This window comes from Rutidosis leptorrhynchoides, chromosome 4 (assembly GCF_046630445.1).
Source record: "Rutidosis leptorrhynchoides isolate AG116_Rl617_1_P2 chromosome 4, CSIRO_AGI_Rlap_v1, whole genome shotgun sequence".
In the NCBI taxonomy this organism is placed as follows: Eukaryota; Viridiplantae; Streptophyta; class Magnoliopsida; order Asterales; family Asteraceae; genus Rutidosis; species Rutidosis leptorrhynchoides.
In genome coordinates this window covers 138,604,734-138,627,624 of record NC_092336.1, presented here as the reverse complement: position 1 = coordinate 138,627,624, position 22,891 = coordinate 138,604,734, and the positions used below count along the sequence as shown (strand labels likewise).

The following is a 22,891-nucleotide window of genomic DNA, read 5'->3' as shown; positions in this document are numbered from 1 at the left end:
CAACGACAAGCGTCGTTTTAGTGGCGTCTTGACTGCCGCTCAGAGCCTAAATTGATTCTTAGGCATGCTTTAAACCCCATGAAAATCTGATTCTACCATTTTCATGGCGTTCCCCCCCCCCTTTTTTTTATATATATATATCTATATATTTATCTATTTATTTTATTTTATTTTTTTATTTATCTTTTTATTTTTTAATTTATTTTTTAATTTCTATTTTTTAGTTTTAAATTTTAAAAAAAAAGTCTTTTTTTAGCCGGAGGTCCTCACGGAAGCAATCTCTCTACCCTGGAGTAGAGAGGGGGATGAATTTCCTTTCCCGTGGGTGGAGAATTCTCTCGACTCGTGGTAAAAGAAACGACTTCTCTTCTAGTTTAGGGTAGAGGAAGGATTGTCTACATCTTACCTCCCCATACCTCGCAGGCGCGGGATTGGGTATTGTTGTTGTTGTTGTTGTTGTTGTAAAATGTGATTGGATACCACAGCATCACATGAAAATTTAGGGTAAAAGTGGTGTAATTTTTTCTTCATTATTAAATAAATCAGATATTTAGTTTGGTTGTGGTTAAATTTGGCATCAAATGCATAATGTCAGTGTAAATAGTTTCAAAAAATTTATATTTATCGCAGTAAATATTAATGTTCTAAAAACCTTTTAAAAATTATTTATATCAGTGTGACAGTGTGAGAATGATATGAGATTTGCTTCTTCTTTTAAATCACCCTTCCCCTGTATGTAAGAAAAATGGGGTATTGTATGCAAAGTCACCAACCATAAAACAGCTCTTGTTGTTGCATAAAGGTCATTTTGAAACTCTTCTTGTCTTTGCAACAAAGAGCATTACTGAAACCTTAGGATTCACCATTTGTGTTCGTCAATGGCGGGTCTATCTTCATCATCATTTTCTCAAACTTCTCAAGTTTTCACTCCAAGAATCTTATTTTTGCTATCTCTTCTTCTCTCGCTAACAGCATTCGCATTCATTGTTCAATGGCATGGCAAAATTGGTGAACCGTTATACAGATGGGTGTCTTTAAACCGCCTTGAATTTATGGGTATGAATACCACCACCACCACACGCACATCTTCCAATTGCATGGAGACTTTGGGACAAAGCCAGTCTATATCCTTTCCTTATTTCAGAGAATGGAATTTTAGTTACAAATATGATGTTAAACCTAAGGTATATTCAACATTAGCTTTCTGTAACTTCTATTTTTTTGAAAATTTGATAACGATTCATCCAATTTCTTGTCTTTTTGGATATTTGGAATGATATTTTTTCCATATATAGAAGGCAAAAAGTATCTTTTATTTCTTAAAAGTAGAGCTCAGGAGTTACAAAAAGGAATTGATATCAATGTTTTATTGAATATTTCATTTATTTGTAAAATATATGTAAAGTTATGGCTTTTTGTCAATTTGCATTCCAAAAAGTAACTTTTCTAGTGAATTCTTTTTCTTCTATTTATAGTCAATTCTTGTTTAATTTTATACTCGTATTATTTTGTAGTTCATTGATGATAAAAAAAAAAAAAAAAAATCTTATAGGCTAACGAACATATATTTGACAACATAGTCTAATTTTACTTTAATTTGATTTACTTTAGAATTAGAATTATAATATATAAATATATCACCCATATAATATTGATGCAGGAATCGTTAAAAGGCTCGTTAAGTTTGGGCTTACATATTATGTAGAAAAGCATATGGATCATGTTTGTGGGCCCAAGTTTGAAAATTTCATATGTACAAAGGGAGCCAACGAAAAGGTCAGAGAAGGTGTTGGATGAAGATTAGAATTTACATGTTTATCCATTTAGTTTATTTTGTGTTTATCAAGTTAGTTGGTATTTATTTAAATTATGTTGATCTTATCTCTTTAGCTATAGCATCCCTTTAGCTATCATATAAAATAGGATGTATGCTTTGGTTATGAGTTTAGTTTTTGGAGTTTTTATTTGTACGTGAAATAAATAAAAGCCGTGAAGGTTTTTTTTTATTAAACCGTGAAGGTTTGTTCCAAGTTAAACCGCGAAGGTTTAAAGATTCTATCTTTTCTGTTTAAGTCATCGGTCCTTAATTCCGCATTATGTGGTACCAGATTTCAGACATGACTAAACAAACCGAGTTCGAGAGATTGAATCGCAAGATTCAAGAGTTGGAAGACATGCAACATCTCTTGCGTAATATAGAGATGAAGCTTGAAAATCTTGAAATTTCAAGAAAGCCTCAACCGGATGACTTTGTTGATTCGGTTAATTCAGTTTTTAACATGGAGTATGTTTCTGAACTTTGTGTGGTTGAAGATACCGTCCCGATTTATGATACTGACGTTAAGGAAGAGGAAGACGAGTCACAAGAGGACGGGTTGAACATGTCAATCGGTCATGCGAGTGAAGATGAGACAATTGATGGTCTTTTTCGTGTGGTAGAAAACAGTAATGACTACACGTCTAAGATTGAACTCCCGGTTCGTTATAATATATTCGACACTTTTAAGATTGTTAATTTATCATCATATGTCAATTATAGTGGCGATGGCAACGACTTAGACTCGAGGACGAGTCTTTTCGAAGAAGGGGAGAATGATGCAGGAATCGTTGAAAGGCTCGTTAAGTTTGGGCTTACATATTATGTACAAAAGCATATGGATCATGTTTGTGGGCCCAAGTTTGAAAATTTCATATGTACAAAGGGAGCCAACGAAAAGGTCAGAGAAGGTGTTGGATGAAGATTAGAATTTACATGTTTATCCATTTAGTTTATTTTGTGTTTATCAAGTTAGTTGGTATTTATTTAAATTATGTTGATCTTATCTCTTTAGCTATAGCATCCCTTTAGCTATCATATAAAATAGGATGTATGCTTTGGTTATGAGTTTAGTTTTTGGAGTTTTTATTTGTACGTGAAATAAATAAAAGCCGTGAAGGTTTTTTTTTATTAAACCGTGAAGGTTTGTTCCAAGTTAAACCGCGAAGGTTTAAAGATTCTATCTTTTCTGTTTAAGTCATCGGTCCTTAATTCCGCATTAAATATATTACTAACCTTCATTTGACACATTTGCGGAAAGTTGATGCATTATGATTAATCATTTAATATGAGGATTGCTTATTTTTTATGTGGCTTTGCTGATGGATAAAGAGCTACATAAGCATGTGAAAGCAAGTCCATTTCCTTTCAATAAAATTAATCAGAATTGTAGTAATTTTTAAAGATGGGACTAAAACCCTTGAGTATTCTTTTATCATTATCTTATATCTTATATAAATCAAAAAGTAAAATGGTAAATGGATAGGGTTTTCACTATTTAATTATCCGGGGAGGGTAAGTATTTTCTAATCGGCTTAGCCAGTTGTTCTGTTTCGTGACTGTTACCTTCTGACTCTGAAATTTACTTATAGTTGGTTTGTGCATTATATATTTAACATTGCTTAGACCACTCCCAGTGACATATTTACTCACACAGACTGAGTTGACGTTCACACAGACTGGGCGCCACGTCAACTGGGATAAAACCTGGAATGAACCACTACCATCAATGACATATATACTTACTTAAATAAACTTAACCCACTCTATTAATTAGGTATACCAAATGGATAAGTATTTAAACCAAAGTTACAAACAATATATACATATTGTTCTTCTTGGTTGTGCTTAAAAAGCACGAAGATCGGGGCGTTATGTGGTAGGGCGAAGGAGGACACCCGAATGCCATCAGTGTCCTCCCAAAAGGCGAAGTGCAGAAAGCATCAATTGCATCGGTCTAATAGTTAATACATATTTTAGTATTGATGGGTCATAACATAAACTTGTAGTTAGCAAGTAATTATGAAAATATAGTTTGTACTTGATTACTTTCTAAAATTTGTCGATTTTTAGATATGCATTACTTCAATCACTTCAGCTGGGTTAGAGCAAATACTACGGTGGATTTTACTATCATAAAGTTATTGGTGCTACAAATTTCATTCTGTTTGTGGAAGGAAAAGCCGCAACCGCAGGCGTATCCAAAGTTATAGAATCCATTCCTGTGAGTATTAGTTACATTATCCTTTTCATCCCGTTACTTTAAAGACTGTCTTTCGATTCTGTCACTCGTTGTAAATGCTTTATGTTCTTTTTATTGCAGGAGGTGAAACTTGTACATAGGACGAAAGAACTCGAGGATGAACAAGCAAAGAGGTTGTCTCACTCCCATTTAATTTTAGGTTTAATTTTTTTTACTCGAAATTCTTATGAATTTTGATTTAAATCTTCAGCCGGATGTGAAATGAGACTTATATGGCAAGATACTTCTACAAACCGTGCAACTATGAATTATTTGTCAAGCAGTATCTTAATACGGAAATGGCTATTCTTATGGCCAGGGTATGATCTACTTTTCTCTTCTCTTCTCTCTAAGATCGGTTTCATAAAACATAATGATTAAATGCAAAATGATTCAAAATCATAACTATTCATAGGTTCTGACTGAACTTGGTTATGAATGACAGTAACATGTTTGATAATTATTATGAATAAATACTTTTAGTAAACCTCAAGGAAGCTGGTATGGAGTGGATTGTTCATCTGGATATAGACGAGTTAATTCATCCCGTTGGTACTCCTGGATACTCTCTTACACAGCTTTTATCAGACGTTCCTGAAAATGTTGATATGGTTGTGTTTCCAAACTATATAAGTTTTCATATGCCCTTTTTGTTACTTATGTTTTTTACATGATTATTTTAGTTTTATGTTCATTTCATTGTTTAAGGAGGGCTGTGTTGAACGAGACGACATAAATGAACCTTTCACCGAGGTACTATTTTACACAAATCAAAACAATATGGACACCTACAAATTCACTTAATCATATATTATTTTTTGCAGGTCTCAATGTTTAAAAAAAATTATGACCATCTTACGAAGGAAACGTACTCTCGGAATTACAAAAAATCGGTTCGTGGTAATCCGGGCTACTTTTTGACATATTCAAATGGGAAGTCGGCTGCTCGTATCCAACCACATTTACGTCCTAATGGTGCACATAGGTGGTATAACTATATGAAGCAACCAAAGTATGATCATTTCCTTATCATTGAACAATTCCTTCTTGTGGGGTATATTAGTAATCTCACCACCAGATGTTCATTGTATAGCGAAATAACATTTGAGGAGGCTGCGATTCTTCATTACACCTATGCCAAGTTTTCGGATTTGACATCAAGGCGTGATCAATGTGGCTGCAAGCCTACAATAGAAGGTGTTACAAAATGCTTCTTTTTGGATTTTGATAGAGCTGTCACTGTGAGTACTGATGCCTCTTTTTTTTTTCTTCTTTTTTTTTTTTGGATTTAGATGATCATGGAAATAAGAATGTTTACAAGTTATGACAATATAAAAAATAATTTCACCTCATGACCATTTATCATACATATATAACAGGTTTCGTTTTCTGCAGGCTTTTATAGTTGCATCAAGTGCTACAGAGGATGAAATGCTAAACTGGTAAGAATCATTATTGAAACTACTTTTATTAATCGAACTTGTCAAGATGAGATTCACAAGCCATAAAGTAGTACATACACTAGTGTATCCCTTAGTCCCACGAGTATCATAATACTCGTACAATACTAGTGGTTGACTAATAATCATATAATCTTCAGGTACCGCGAACATGTTGTGTGGATGGACAAAGATCTAAATAAGAAGCTTCTAAAAGAAGGAATCTTAACCCGCATATATGCTCCTATGGTAATTACAATTCCCATCCTCCACATTACAGGTGGTATTGGGGCGGGTATGTTAATGGGTCAACATGGGTCCTCTTTATATATGGATCAAAGCGGTCAGCCAGACCCATCAAGCATTCTCCTCATCTTTTTCATAGATTTTTTAATAACTATATTAGAAATAAGCAATTAGAAATAAGCAATCTATAGAACTTTCACCCGTATCCTATTGTATGCATTCAACTTTTAAAACGGGACGAGAGTACAATTAAGACAGATGAGTTTTAATGAAGACGGATGCATACAATTCTTTTTTTAAATTTGCATTTTCATCGTACTGTTACCTACTCAAACAGGTGATAATGCAAGAATTAAAGGAGTCTGGTGTTTACAGTTCTCTGATTCAGTTCGTCCAGGCAAGTCTATCTAAGGACGCATTCATGTCATCAAATGAAATACAAGTTAGTAATTCATCCAGGAGATTTGGTACAGAAGAATCCGTTATATATGTTAGGAATGATTTACGAGCGGATAATATTGATTTAGTGGCAATGCCACCACTCCCTGCTCCGGTAATGGATAATATAAACGGTCAGAGATATGATTTGCATACAAGTTGTGACTGAAATTAGCACCTGAAGTTGTCCAGTTGACTGTTGTGTACAAGTTATAAATACAAGTTTTCTAAGATAAAAATACCAGTATCTTGTGAATCAGTTGGTGAAAGATGGTACTCTGTCCGAATTGTTTTGCATTTAGGTGTTATTTGAGTGCTACTTTCTTTATAGACCAAAAAGTTTGCCTAGCTCATTTTTCTTTTATATGTAGTATATGTAGTTTTAACTTTTAACCCTGTGCTCTTCTGTAATTTTTATCCCTTCGTGTCTAAATAGTGTAAATACTAAGAAATTAACAGAATACCCTTTTTTTTCTTTGAACCCGAAGCCTATTCCTACGATTTTTCTCTTCACTCTTACAAAAGTACAAAACACAGCCAAATTAAATTAAAATCAAACTAATCAAAAGAAAACAACAGCTTACCCTACCCCAATTCTGATTTTAGACGTTAAACTTTCAGAATCTTAACTTATGTAGGGCTTTTTGATAGATGAAAGGGGAAGGAGCCAAGGAGGAAGATGAAGGGTATATCGGTCATTTGATATGATTTAACAGAATTTGGATGGAAGGATAAGTTGTAGAAAATGATGATGACAGGGTTATTATTGCAAAAAAGGAATCTAAAAGGAAAAATTAGGTTAAAACACCAAACCACATAGGAAAAAATCACAAATTTCTCATTTCTTTGTAAATGGCGGTTGCGGCGACCGATACGGCGGCTTGATGACTAGCCCGTCCCGACTCGAAGAAAAACGTTTTATAAGTCGGACAACGATTAAAAGTCAGGTCACAGTCGGTCAACGCTGATCAAAAGTCGACTTTTTGTTTGATCTTGTTCTGTTAGTGAAACCCTTTTTTGTGTTATAAGTTACTCGTAAGTCCTAACCAACATGATTGAAACATACCGTGTTATATGTTATCCCCTTCTTTTACAAAAGGATATATGGGTAAACGGGTAATCGAATATGATATTCTCAATTCAACCTAGAAGGTATTGTACATCTTTAACAGGCTATATGGTGACCATTTTCGATCATCTTAGCCTCCACGGAAGAAGAATCAAGTATGTCAAGTTCCATGAGCATCCTCCGAAGTATCATCCAACACACCCTCATTCTTTTTTTTTCCCTCCTAGGTTGATGAATGTAGGCACAATAAATAATCAACATCGCCGGACCAACGTAAAAAAAAAAAAAAAAAAAAAAAAAAAACAAGATATAATGATAAATTGATAATGATGTAAAAACCTACATTTGAAATTAACAAAAAGTTAGTTTGATTCATACAATTTGTCATTGTCATTTTAAAAGATTATTGTTCATGAGTTAGTATTTGCCATAGGGTCATGTGTATTTCCTTCATACCAAATCTTCTCTTCTACTAACTTTTCCCACTCATCTAGTGTTGTAATGGGGCAAATACTACTTGGTTTCGAGGTTAGCAGTTTCACACACTTCTAGAATCGAATTTGTTTTGGCTTAGAATGTAATATGGGCTATTTTTTTGTTGCTTCAATCTGTATTTAAGAAAACAACCATAATTTGGAGTCATTTGAGTATGGTTTTTAATTTAATCTAATTGTATAATTGTATATGTATATGAAGATAATAGATGGAAGTCATATTAACTTGTCGAATAATGAATATGCATAGCAGCCCACAAAATTTCAATGTGCTATTTTTCATAATAGTTATTACAATTGTTGATTACCCTTCTCTAGACTAACATATCAACGATGCCTGATTGCATTACTACTACCTCTAACATAATTAGTCACTAGAATCGTTAATAACAATAACATGTACGGGCTAGCATCTCAAGAAAATCAAAGTTGATGATCTCAATTGAAGTGAATTTCAAGAATATACGAAAACATCACTCACTGTTATCTTCATCAAGGATTGGAAGAATACCAAAGGCCGATGAACCTAGATGCATTCCTCTAACAATGCCACCATAATCGGACTTAATCTTGTGGCATAAAAGCAATACAGAGTCCCAAAGTGCTGTTCTCCCCTGCAATTAACACAAGACCAAATGAATTATAAAACGAGCAAAACATGTACAGGTGAAATCGTTGAAAGTATTTATTCGACAAATTCAACTAAAAGATGTCTGCCAAGCAACCTCTATTCAAAAAATAAACGGATGCTCAATTTAGTACAGAAATTTCTGAATATTATTCAAGAACCATGACAAATATTATTATGATGAAAAATACTCCTTCCGTCCCAATCTAATTGTCCCCGTACAATAAACAACACGAGTTTGGGAATCATCACTGTACTACTTTTTGTTTATTTTGCAGTTTTACCCCTTACCTTTTTACCTATTTTTTTCCTACGTGAATAAAGGGTATAAAAGAACTTTGGGTCTTTATTTCTATATAGTATTTATGGAAGTGAACAAAATTTGGTACATCCCAAAGACAATTAAATTGGGACGGACGTAGTAGATTTTATTTGAAGTGAAAACGCAAGTAAGAAGGACAAGCACTACGGTCGTAGTTCTATTAAACCTATCCTAATAGGTTCATTCTCCGCATACTATGTCCTTTTGTAATTACCTTTGACAAAAAGTTAAAGTTAGTTATCAATGAAACACCAATTTATTTGTTATGGTTCTAGAAAAATTGAATGTCACATACCTCAAAAGCAAACTGGGGCTTTTTATCCCAATACAAAGCAAAGATTGGGGGAATTTGTTTGCCAACAGTCAACAAACAAGCTCCGGGATGAAGCACCGAAGGGACTCCAGAAATAACGGCCAAGTACTTCTCCGGAAAACGTTCTTTTGGTGGAAGGACACCTAAAAATAAAGGGTTCTTGGTAGACTGTACACCCGCATGACATGTAGGATCCACATGTAGGGTCCACTTTGGGTGTTCCAAGAATGCACAAAATAAATACAGCAACAAATGAGAGTCTGTAGGAACTTCGGTCCATTTTTTATTCAAACTCTCTTTGATTGTGACGTACTCGTACTTCTTTACGCATGTCCCTGCCGCAAGCTCTGCATAATTTTGACCATATATTATCTCACATTACCATATAATATCAAACAACACATGGTTACTTTGGTAACTTCGGAAGGGTTTTTTTGGTAACTTCAGAACAAATCGATTTCAACTTGTACCAAATACTACATATTAAGAACCGGAGCTATTCTGACCCATTACCCAACCAAGCTGTTTAAAATTTTTAGATCGCTGTTCAAATAGAAAAGTATCAAATATAAAGAAACCTAACAAACCTCGGATTCTCTGTACCGTATACTCTGCTCGTATACTGCTCTGTGGAAGCAAGCCTTTTGCCCATTCCCCTTTCACTAAAGCAAGAAGCTTCAGGTGTTCAGTGATTATATCTATACAATCTTGTATGACTGGGACCGAAATATTCTGTGCTGGCAACTGTTGGAAGGCACCTAGAGTAGCCCTTGCTAAAAAATCATAAAAAGACAAGCAATTATGTGATAATGACATACTTACATAAATATAACAAGGACTAGGGAAAAAACATAGTATTGACCGATATTTAAAAATAAAAAAATAAAAAAAATAAAAAAAATACTTACAAATGGAAGCATCAACAGTTTGGACAAGAGTAGTGCGCAACTGAAGAAGAAGGCTTTCTTCATCAAGAGTATATGCAGGCTGCCAATCGACATTTCTTTCGTTTGAAGATACACTTGCAGTTGCAGCTCCTATTGTCGAATCGATTCCTATTTTGCTAATTGTAACAGAAATACCAAGCTTTGCAGCAGCATCCATAACCTAAACAATTAAAAAAAAAAAAAAACCCTAAGTGAAGGGAAAACGTATCTAGCTGTAAGGTGTGTATAGGAGTCCGTAGATATAATAAAAAATGGTTAATATATTATTTGTAATCTATGAGATAAAAAAACATAGATCTTTTCATCTTTGTGCTATTAAATTCAGGGTTGCGAAAACAGCTACTGAGGGAGTACTCGGTTGGGACTTTTAGGGAGTAATAGACCACTCGGGGAGTACTCGGGAAGTAATCGAATATTGACCAAGTTTGACTTTGACCAACTTTTGACCGATTTTCCGAGTAATCCCCGCTGATATATGCATACACGAACACACAAGGGGAAGCATAATTCGTGATATATGCATACAAAAATAATTCGTGATATATGCATACAAACAAGCTATCCATGTTCCATTATATGTACACATATGAATGAGTCTACATGCAGTGAAAACGGCAAGAAAGATTCCATCATTCATAATATATGTATATACAAACAAGTTATTCGGTTTGAACAGACAGCTATAATTAAGTAATCAAGAGATGCAACAAACCTTAACATGGCTAGTTTCAATTTTTGCAAGTAGGGGATTCAACAAAACCGAAGAAAACCACTGCCTGAGATGGTCACGCCACTGCTCAATTTGTGGATAGACACCTAAGCGCTCAAAAGCATCAATCGACTCTTCCATGGACATAGGTGGAGGTAAATCACCTTCCCCTTTTTTCGGTGGCGTACTGAACTTTTGAGAACCGGGAGACATTCGTACGGGTCTTAACGGTGTGCTTCTTGTAGTACCAGAAGTGTTTGTATTGGGGCTAGATACACCAAACCCGTTTGTATTAGAAGTTGGAGTAGCCATTTTACCAGCAGACATGTTAAACTTTTCATCAAAATCAGCCAAAAATGTTTCGAGCTGTTTTTCTGATGATATTTCTTTGGTAGAAGATGCTCGTTTACTTGACCAAGGAGTAGAAACGGTGGGGTCCGTGCTCGGTGGTGTTTTCATAGTTGGTGATTGTGAAGGGACAAGATAGAATGATGAAACTGGTGGTTTAGACGGGGTGTTAAATGAATGCATCTTGTTTCCGTTATTCATAGTTGATTTCCCGCTGCTCATACGGGTTATACTGCCTGAATTTGTAAACGATTGGTGAAGGGGGACAAGCGTATTCGAAGGTGATGAATTAGCTTTGGGTGGCTCTTTTGAAGGCTTCGATTCAGCCTGCGGATACTTCGATTTTATTCCCAACAGCCCCAATTGTCGATTTGTCAGATTTAGCTGTTTATTAGAAGTAGATGCAGGTTGAGTAGCTTTTGAATTCCATAACGAAATGGCTTTGATAAGCGCCAAAAACGAGCCAATCAGAACCAAAGCCACGACAGCCTGCGTCACTTTCAAAAGAAAATCTGTACGGAAAAAGGAAGAAAGATAGCACAATATCAAACGGGATGATTTATAAATAAACTAAGCAAGAAAATCCAAAAAAAAAAAAGAATGTACTTACAAGCAAGGTCTTGAGTAACATATCTGAACTTCGAACTGTAAACAATATCATTTTCCCTATTACAGTTTAAAATATATATGATTATATCAGTACTCGAGGTAAGAAAACTAAAAAAAAATGTGTCACTAGCTAAGCATCAGTTGTTTTATGTTTTAGGGCATGAAAGGAAAACCATATAAATATGATCATCAATTCAACCCGTTCTTAATAATGATGATATTGCAGATAAATCAATAACCTTTTGCATATGGATTTGAAAATAAGCATGTTCTTATTTGCATCCAAATTCAACATAATCTAACTTATAAAATGATAATGTACACATATGAACAGAGCCACAAGCAATTTCGTTGACAGAAGAATTATACCAAAAACTATAAGAACCAATGAGACAAAAAAAACTAATCTATTACTGCAGGGCGTGCTGGCGTGTGTGTTTGGACCATCTTTAACCATGGCGGACAAAAGTGGAAATGGGTAGGGGTGGGGTGGCAAGCGAGCTGGTAAACTGAGAAATAATGGGGTAGAGTGTTGAGTGGCGTGTTAAGTGATGTGTTAAAATATGATGATTGGAAGTTGGGTGAAATAGGGGATAAAAATTAAAAAATAATAATAATTTCAACCAATCAAAAATGAGCACGCTAATTTTCTTCCCCCGTGCTACAAGCACACACGCTTCACTTGAAGCCTTCCAACACGCCGCACAAGAGGCGTGTTGGAGGCACACAAGGCCTAACATGGGCGCGTTAGAGAGGGTCTAAGTCACCTAACTTTAGCATCTATATTTCAATTCACCCATTACAACAACCAGCAATTTCAGACATTTAACACAAAATATATACTTGGGGGCAGGGCGCCGGGCCGGAAGTGGATTTGAAATTTTCAGTGTAAAATTTTTGGGTTTTTCGACTTAGCCCCCGGTGGATATTTTCCCCAAAACCTACATATTTTGCCCCAAAAACTACATAATTTGCCTAAAAACCTCAATTTTTTTGCCCCAAAACCTCCATATTTTGTCCCAAAAAATTGTTACGGTTTTAATTATTATTTTTTTGCCCCCGGTAAAAAAAAATCCAGTTCCGCCACTGTATACAGTATACTTTAAACAAGTTTACAATTTAAATTCTAAACCACAATTTACACCACAAATTAAAGGCTGTACCAATTTCATATAAAAACAAACATGAACATAATACTTTGTACAAGAAACTACTAGAGTATAGTTCATATTATTGAATAATAAGACATAAACTTATTGAGAAAAAAAATGCAGTAGCATATGTGATATACACATGATATTATATAGGATTATTGGGTACCTGATAATGAAAGAGAAGAGAGAGAAGGCAGAAGCAGATGTTAAAGAAAGAATGAAGATGAATGTCGAGATTGAAGGACGGAGACTGTTGTTAGTTAGGGCAGTTGAGAGAGCTGGATTCTGATACACTGAAAACTTCGCTCGTCCTCCGGCGTCCATTATTTCAGTGTAATTTGAAAATTCGATGAGTTAGGGTTTCTAATATTCGTCCGCCATTAATGAACCTTGAGATGAGTTAGTTTAACGTTTATTAAGACCGTTAACAGAGTCGTCTAATATCTATATCTATAGAACATATAATGATGAATGGAAGAATTAGAATGACATTAACGAAGTATTTGCAGAGGAGCTTTCGAGATTAGGAAGAAGAGGGATACAACTGCGATGCAAAAAGAGGTTTATAATAGGGTTTTATATAAGCCGTAGGATTATATGATCTGACGGTTGTGAAACGTATTAGCGGTGATCAATGGTTAATTACGGTCTTATCCTTGCCAGCTTTCTTTAATTTCGGGTCACGCCCTTCTATTTTTATTTGAAACTTCGAATTAGTCAGGCTGTGTTCCACAGATGTTTTGAAACTTCGAATTAGTTAAAGTTTTAATTTTAATATTTCTTTTTATTTTTATTTTTAATAGTGTATTTTCTTTATATTTACATTTAAAATGAGTATTTACTCACGTCAACTTTTAATTATAAATAATAAACAATATATAATGAATTACTGTAATACTGTAAGGTCCTCGTTACGCGCCGAATTTTGAGTTGTCGATAGTTTAATTTCACAGTGAAGTCCTCAAGATTAACTTTAGAAAAGGTATTAGTCATTTCAGAAACATAAATATACTTCGGGAGGTGGTCATGTATATTTAATACTATCTTAATATATTCGTTACTTCATAAATAAAGTAGAGAACTAAAAGTTAAATATAATTTAATTTCATGTTTATTACTCAAAAACAAAGCTCGGTTGTTAGTGCGTAGAAGCTTCGTTTCAAATATAATTTGTTACGTTTAGTTCGTAAAATTATTTCGATTTTAACAGTTATGGCAGTGAAACTTAACTCAAGCCGAACAAAAAGCTAAAAGTTAAGTGGGTTTTAGTTGGTAAGTTTTCTATTAAATAAACAAGTTACTATTTGCCCCTCTGAATTAACCTTTACACTCATAAAAATTACATTTTTTTCTCCTAGAAAGTTACATTTTTTGCCTCTTAATTTTACTCAATAGTGACAATTTCTACTGCTTATTCTTGATGGTACAAATTTGTAAGCATGTGATACAAATGTTCTAGGCACAAAATGAGTTAAAGATTTTTTTTTTTTTAAAAGGCAAGCAAGTTTTATTAAAATAAAAAATACACGAAAGAACCGAGCTTTGTTTTTGAGTGGGTTTTAGTTGGTAAGTTTTCTATTAAATAAACAAGTTACTATTTGCCCCTCTGAATTAACCTTTACACTCCTAAAAATTACATTTTTTTCTCCTAGAAAGTTACATTTTTTGCCTCTTAATTTTACTCAATAGTGACAATTTCTACCGCTTATTCTTGATGGTACAAATTTGTAAGCATGTGATACAAATGTTCTAGGCACAAAATGAGTTAAAGATTTTTTTTTTTTTGAAAGGCAAGCAAGTTTTATTAAAATAAAAAATACACGAAAGAAACTAGCAAGAAGCTAGACAAGACACGAGACCACACCCCAACGCACAATTAAAAACTCGAAACTAAAAAACGCACAACAAACAAAAACTCGAAAATAAAGGAAACACAATCGGTCGAGGACACTATGGGAACACACCACGACTAGATGTCTAAACTATGTTCCGAATCCGAGTGCGCGCAGGAAGAGCAACATGAGCAACAAACAACTTCATCATCGTCCTCTTCCGAATCTTTCATCACATTCTCGATAAAATATCTTTCATGCCATCGAAGGTTATCCCGACATCGGTTACGCTTCATATTTCTCGTTCCCCAAACGTGTTTAATGAAATGACTTTTAATCAATGGATGAATTTTTCTTTCTTTAACACGAAAACGAGCTACCGCATTAGATGTTGAAATAGAGATCACGCCAGGCAAATCGACGCAATCCCTTTTGTTTAATCTAGGATCACCCACATCACGTTCATCTTCTCTCGAATTTTTATCCTCCAAAGAATCAATCTTCATTTCTTCTTGCTCACTAGATGACAAACAAGAAGGGTCAGAATCAAAATTCTTCTCTTCTGATGTCCCAACAACAGTAGGTTCAGTTGATTTAACTTGCTCAACATTACGAGTAACTGAGTTCACCACAAAATTACTCAAGTGAACATTATCAGTAAATGATTTACTAGGCCCATGTGACAAGTTATCCACACCAAATTTATTGGGCCCACAAAAATGAGAAGGCTCATCAACAAAACATTTACTTTTTGACTTTTCAGAAAAGTGGTGAGCTGGAGAGTCACGCATGCATTCATTTGGCGTGCAATTTTTAAAATCTCCATCATTATCCTCGGGCAATGTATCTTTTACATTGGAACACGAGAGAGGTTCACTTGGAACAGAACCATGAAACACTTGGGATTCCTCTACCATCACATATGGGCAAGACGGAAAGGCCATCCCGTCACCGGAATCTTTTTCTGGAAAAAAATATTTCGGGATTTCATGAATCTTGTTACTACTCACATCATCCAAAATTTTCTTATTCTCGACAAAACCAGGCGATTTAGAATCCATCGATATAGCCACTTGAACATTACCATACTGGCACTCGGACATGATAACATGTTGATTGTCGGAAAAATCATGGCAACCCTTAGGACCTCGGAACTGGACTGACGGAACCTTAGACTTAGATTGAAGCTCGACATCATTTTTCATACCATCCCTTTCAACGACTTCACCCAATTTGTTATTCACTTCGACCAAGGTCCATGATAATCTATCATTGTTGTAGCTAAATACAAGATTGTGATTATTCACCGAATCGGGTAAATTAAAGGTGAAACATTTACCCCCAACCTTTATCTCGATGTGATTACTAACCGACAAAAGAGATTCGGAAGTGTTGTTGTGATTATTACCTTTAACACTATCCACAAATGATCTTCCTTCCCACATAGAAATCTTAGAAGAACTAGGATTCACGTTAGCAGTCATCAAGTCCTCTTTGGCATCCGAGATGTCATGTTTACTAACAAATTTCGAAGGGCTCTTACCTATATCATTGTCGCGATGATTAACAGCAGCCATTTTTCTATCCATTGCTTTAAAAACACGAACCCATCTTCGATTTACTTGAATGTTGTTCAATACCTTAACGAAACAACCGGTGTCACGAATGCCTTCAAATCGAACAAAACCAAAGCGTTGTCCGCTCGACAATTTCTTCCGAGGTAAATACACGTTCTTAACAACACCATATTTCTCAAATAGATTCCAACAATCGACTCGAGACCACGACTCCGGAAAGTTATAAAACATGAACGAAGTTATGCGACTATTGCACGACTCAGCACTCGAGAGTCCATTCATCTTTGACGGGGAGAATACCTTCTCACCCATCCTCTCAACCATGGTTCTTAGAGAAGATTACATTGTCTCACTTTTAAATAAATGTTAAAGTTGATCGGAAAAAGTTTAGCCGGAAAGTGAAAAGGGTGGGGTGTTTTGCAGTAGTGAGAGAGAGATATTAGGGTGGGGTGTTTTTTATGACCCGAAATCAAAATGAGTTAAAGATACATAGGTTTGGATGAAATTACCTAAAGTTGGAGCTTATAGCTAAAGCTTATTATTGAAGCTCGTGGATGGAGCTTTTTTTTATAAGCGTTTAGTAAACTAGCTTAAACTCATTTTTCAGTTCATAAGCTTTACTTTTTTTCATAAGATACTATGAGGAGCTTATTTATACTTTGTACTGTAGCGACCCCGACAAATCGTCAAATGACAGCGTCATCTACGTATGGTCCCATTACATGGTCGTAAGTCTTTATAACAAAGTTTGACCGAAAAATATGTCGCATTCATTTCATAAATAAGGATGTTTCAAAGTTTACAAAAGTAGTTTCCATAACAAGTACATAACAATGTTTAAAGTTTGTATGAAACACGTGCGACATAATTAAAAGTAGTCAAAAAGACGCTCCACGTATGCAAGTATACTCGACATCCAATGCAAGTATCAAAAAGTATGAGCGGAAGCATGTATCACCTAAGTTCAAGGACCTGAGAAAAACATAGAGAATCTGTCAACGAAAACGTTGGTGAAATCATAGGTTTAAATAAGTAAGTGAGTAAAAGTAAGTTGAATCACAAGATTTGCAACATCGATAAAGTCATAGTACATTCTAAAAGTTAATATTCACGAGCACTCAATTATCAAAGCTTAACTTTCCGTCCGTTGAACCCCGTAATAATAGTATTAGAACATACACTGTTTCCCGAAAATATATTTCACCCGTAGACGGTAGCGAACCGTCCGAAGTGAGGGTTTGTCAAACCCATATGGCCATATAACATAAGTTCTCGCTTACACCATCTGATGTAACTAATGATAATCGAATTGAGGATTTGTGTTCAAACTCGTATGTAGAATGTTTGTTTTCCCTGTACTTGTGTTCACGTAGTTTAAAAGAATGTTTATGTTTTCTCATCCCAAAAGTAAGTTCAAAAGGAGTAAAAGTGAGACTATGATCTCACCTTGAGTGCACGAGTAGTAAAGTACTTCAACAAGTAAACGTGTGCAAAGAACAATGCTAATCTTGACCTAAACAATAGGTTGTATCAATAACGGTAAACACGATAGGTCAAAGATGTTCAATTAGTCATATGGCTCGTTAAGACTCGATCATAATAGCATGTGAATCAAATTGTCATGTTTCATGCAAGGTACAAGTATAAAAACAGGTTAGAACGATTGCACAAATATTTGGTTAAGTTTGATTAAAAGTCAACTTGGTCAGGTCAAAGTCAACGAAAAAGTCAACATGTTCGGGTCGGGTCCCGAACTATTTTTCTGAGGTTTTTAATCATATATGAGCATGTTAGAACAAGTTTCATGTGAATCGGAGGTCCGTAGTATGCCAAACATTTTTCGTATTTTGGACATGGAGGTCAGAACCTGACCACGGCATATGCCGCGCCGCGGCCAGAGGTGTCGCGCCGCGACATTAGGCGTGGCCTGGTACCTGGTCAGTTTCAAATGTTCAAGTCTTGGTCAAAACTTCAAACAACCATAAAACGCAAACCGTAAACAACTAGAAGGCGTATCTTATACCGTTGGAAAGCTCTTTTGACAAGGAACACAACTAAATATGTATCATCAATCAAAAACATCATTTTCAACAACCGATTTCTCGTCAAGTGATCAATAAAAGTCTATTTTCAAATTTTCAAGTTCATCAAATGCATTTTGAGTTTCGGGAATCCAATTCTCACATATGATATGCCGTTTTGAAGGTAATGAGACATACATTACAACTAAACACTAACAATTAACATTCCATGGCATTCAAGCATCCAAAAATTCATGTCAAGAACCATCAAACCCTAGTCAAACATCTCAAAATCTAAAATCATGCTGTTGAAGTTTTCTTAATCAACCTACACATCAAATTGAAGCTAGTGACACTAGGAACACAATTAGAACATGAACTTTTAACATCTAACAACATATGATCATCCAAAATTCAAGAACAACACACCAAAGTTCAAGTTCATGCTAGTTACACTAAAACAACGAGATCGAGCATATAAATTACATACACGGCATCACAATGAGCCATAGACACTAACTAACACCATTTCAAGTCAAAAACACGAATTTAAAGAAATCTAGAGTTTTAGAAATGTTACCCAAACGAGATGAAGTTGGTACCAAAATGAAGAGGATGAAGAGAGGATTACGAATATGTAATTTATTTTGTTGTAAGCCTCCTAGATCGGATTTAGATGATGATTGAATGAATTTGGAAATGGTGTGTGTGTTCTTGCTAGAGAGGAAGAGAGAGAGATGGAGATGATAATGAATGAGTGAAAGGGGTTTGACCCTTTGACCTAGTCAAGGGTTTGATCCCTTGTCAAGTTTAGTCCCTCAACTTTCGTTCGGGTGCGTGAATTACCTAAACGAGATAATTTAAAACGCGTATCAACGGGAGATGTTATAAACATATAACGGACTTTATATTATTATAACGGAAAAGTAAATGGAAAAAGGCGGGATGTTACATTACCTACTCCTTAAAAGAAAATTCGTCCCGAAATTTAAGTAGGCGTAGTAGTCGTAGTTTCTTCCTCGAGATCTTGTGTTTCCGAATTCAGGAATAGATGAGGATACTTCCTTTGCATTTGATCTTGCCTTTCCCAAGTAAACTCGGGTCCCCTTTTGGCATTCCAACGGACTTTAACAATCGGGATTTGGCTTTGTTTCAATGTCTTGACGGAGGTGTCCACAATTTCAACCGGTTCCTCCACAAAATGAAGTTTGTCATCAATAGTAAGTTCCTCGAGAGGGATGACGATATCGGGTTCGGCAAGACACTTTTTCAAGTTAGATACATGAAAAGTAGGATGGACGGAGCTTAGTTGAGGCGGAAGATCCAAACGATACGCAACGGTTCCAACACGCTCTAAGATTTCGAAAGGACCAATATACCGCGGATTTAGCTTCCCGCGTTTCCCAAAACGGATTACACCCTTCCAAGGTGCGACTTTTAACATTACTCGGTCACCGACTTGAAATTCAAGATCGTTGCGTCATTTGTCGGTATAGCTCTTTTGACGACTTCGGGCCGTCCTAAGCCTATCTCGGATTTGAACGATTTTCTCGGTGGTTTCGTGAATGAGTTCGGGTCCGGTGATTTGCACGTCGCCTACCTCGGCCCAACAAAGAGGTGAACGACATTTGCGGCCATATAGCGCTTCAAAAGGTGCGGCTTTAATACTCGCGTGATAACTATTGTTATAAGAGAACTCGGCGAGAGGTAAGTGCTTGTCCCAAGGTTTTCCGAAATCAACCACGCAAGCTCGTAACATGTCTTCCAAGGTTTGAATTGTACGTTCGCTTTGTCCATCGGTTTGAGGATGATATGCGGTGCTCATGTCTAAACGCGTTCCCAACACTTCTTGCAATGTACGCCAAAATCTAGAAACGAAACGGCCATCTCGGTCAGAGATAATCGATAAAGGTACACCGTGTCGGGCTACGATCTCCTTAATGTAAAGTTGTGCAAGTTTCTCCATTTTGTCCGTTTCTTTCATGGCCAGGAAGTGTGCGGATTTGGTGAGACGGTCAACAATAACCCAAATGGTATCATAACCGCCCGTCGTTTTTGGTAGTTTGGTGATAAAATCCATCGTTATTCTTTCCCACTTCCATTGCGGGATCTCAGGTTGTTGAAGTAGTCCGGACGGTCTTTGGTGTTCGGCTTTGACTTTGGAACATGTCAAACACTTGGAAACATAAGTAGCTACGTCCCTTTTGATGTTCGGCCACCAATATAGTTGTTTAAGGTCGTGGTACATCTTATTGGCACCGGGGTGGATCGAGTATCGTGACTTATGGGCTTCATCTAAAATAAGGCTTCGTAGGTCCCCATAACTAGGCACCCAAATCCTTCTAGCGTAATATCGGAGTCCGGTCTCCCTAATTTCGAATCGAGAGACGAGAATGTTCAAGAGCTCGTGTGAAAGGTTTTCATCCTTGAGGGCCTCATCTTGGGCTACACGAATTTGACTATTGAGGTTGCTGTGAATGGTGATGTTTAAAGCTCGGACACGAAGAGGCACCGCTCTTTCTTTTCGACTTAAGGCATCGGCTACTACGTTTGCCTTCCCGGGATGGTAACGAAGCTCGCAATCATAATCGTTCAAAGTTTCAATCCACCATCGTTGTCTCATGTTTAGTTGCTTTTGATCGAAAATGTGTTGGAGACTTTTGTGGTCGGTAAAGATAGTACTCTTGGTTCCATAAAGATAGTGTCTCCACATTTTAAGTGCAAAGACAATGGCTCCGAGTTCGAGATCATGAGTCGTGTAATTCCGTTCATGAATTTTTAGTTGTCGAGAGGCATAAGCAATGACTTTCTTCCGTTGCATCAATACACATCCAAAACCATGTTTCGAGGCATCGCAATATACAACAAAATCATCATTGCCTTCGGGAAGTGACAAGATAGGAGCGGTGGTTAGCTTTGTCTTCAAGATTTGAAACGCGGATTCTTGCTCGGTCGCCCAAATGAATTTCTTTCCCTTATGAGTTAAAGCGGTTAGAGGACGAGCAACCAAAGAAAAATCCTTGATGAATCTACGGTAGTATCCGGCGAGACCCAAGAATTGACGAATGTGAGTAGGAGTAGTAGGAGTCTCCCATTTACTAATGGCTTCGATCTTCGTGGGATCGACTTTAATACCTTGATCACTTACAACATGACCAAGAAATTGAACTTCCTTCAACCAAAATTCACACTTGGAGAATTTGGCATAAAGTCGTTCTTGTCTCAAGAGTTCAAGCACAAGTCGGAGATGTTGTTCGTGCTCTTCTTCATTTTTAGAATAGATCAATATATCATCGATGAACACAATAACGAATTTATCGAGATACTGTTTGCACATGCGGTTCATAAGATCCATGAACACCGCCGGTGCGTTAGTGAGACCGAAAGGCATGACAAGGAATTCATAACTACCATAACGAGTCCGGAAAGCGGTTTTGGAGACATCTTCCCCCTTAACCCTTAGTTGATGATAACCCGAACGGAGATCGATTTTTGAATATACACGAGAACCTTGTAGTTGATCAAAGAGATCATCGATGCGAGGAAGGGGATATCGGTTCTTAACCGTCAATTTGTTTAGTTCACGATAATTAATGCACATTCGTAGGGATCCGTCTTTCTTTTTAACAAACAAAATCGGAGCGCCCCAAGGTGAATGGCTAGGTTGGATAAAACCACGGTCAAGTAGTTCTTGGATTTGACTTTGCAATTCTTGCATTTAGGATGGAGCAAGTCTATACGGTGCACGTGCTACGGGTGCGGCTCCCGGAATAAGATCGATTTGGAATTCAACCGGTCGATGAGGTGGAAGACCCGGCAATTCGTCGGGAAATACATCGGAAAAAATCACTAACAATTGGCACATCATCGATATGCTTCTCATCGGACTCGACTTTCTTAACGTGGGCAAGGATCGCAAAACAACCCTTACGGAGTAGTTTTCTAACTTTAAGGCACGAAACGAGGTTGAGTCTGGTGCAACTCTTATCGCCATAAACAATCAAAGGTTAACCATTCTCGATAGGAATTCGGATTGCGTTAAGATCACAAAGGATGTGAGATTTCGTTTTGACTAACCAATTCATACCGATTATTACATCAAAGCTTCCTAGTTCCATGGGTATCAAGTCAATTTCAAATTCCTTACCCAAAATGTTCAAAGTACACCCCCGGTAATATGTGTCGGCACTTAAGAGTTTTTCCGTCGGCCACTTCGATGGAATAAGTAGTATCTAAAGGGTGTGGTGGAGTGCAAAGGGTAGGAGCCAAAGTCTTAGACACAAAACATTTATCGGCACCCGAATCGAATAAGCAAGTAACATAAGAGTTGTTGAAAAGAAACGTACCCGTGACTAGTTCATTGTCATCTCGGGCTTCCTCGGTGTTGATGTTAAAGGCTCGGCCTCGGTTGTTGGGGTTGGCTTTCTTTTTCGGGCATTCGTTCTTATAATGGCCCGTTTGGCCACATTCGTAACAAGTGACCGTTTTTGGAGGATTGGGCCCCTTTCGAGCAACGGGAGCGGCGCTTGTGCAATTGTTGGCCCTATGACCAACACCTTGGCAACGGTGACAAACTAGCTTGTTACATTCGCCGTGATGATGCTTGTGGCATTTGTTGCAAAAAGGTAAGTTTCCGACATAACCCTTCTTGCCGTCGTTGTTGAAAGGCTTTTTGGTGAAGGTGTTG

The 22,891-nt window shown here is 36.5% G+C and overlaps 1 protein-coding gene and 1 pseudogene across 1 annotated transcript in view; one reads left to right on the top strand and one right to left on the bottom strand.

The window, feature by feature from the left end:
- The first annotated feature begins 863 nt into the window (after positions 1–863).
- Positions 864–6,350, top strand: LOC139841051 (glycosyltransferase-like At2g41451; annotated as a pseudogene).
- A 1,633-nt stretch (positions 6,351–7,983) lies between these two features.
- The window catches only part of LOC139840205 (uncharacterized), an 80,172-nt gene continuing 65,264 nt past the window's right edge, over positions 7,984–22,891 (bottom strand). Inside the window, exons 3-9 of the mRNA XM_071830430.1 lie at positions 12,941–13,137; positions 11,622–11,677; positions 10,667–11,523; positions 9,916–10,114; positions 9,595–9,780; positions 8,990–9,354; positions 7,984–8,358 (exon numbers count right to left, since the gene is read on the bottom strand). Of these exons, the coding sequence (XP_071686531.1) occupies positions 8,218–8,358; positions 8,990–9,354; positions 9,595–9,780; positions 9,916–10,114; positions 10,667–11,523; positions 11,622–11,677; positions 12,941–13,098 (1,962 nt within the window). The 5' untranslated portion in view covers positions 13,099–13,137 and the 3' untranslated portion in view covers positions 7,984–8,217. The remainder of the gene's footprint in view (positions 8,359–8,989; positions 9,355–9,594; positions 9,781–9,915; positions 10,115–10,666; positions 11,524–11,621; positions 11,678–12,940; positions 13,138–22,891) is intronic.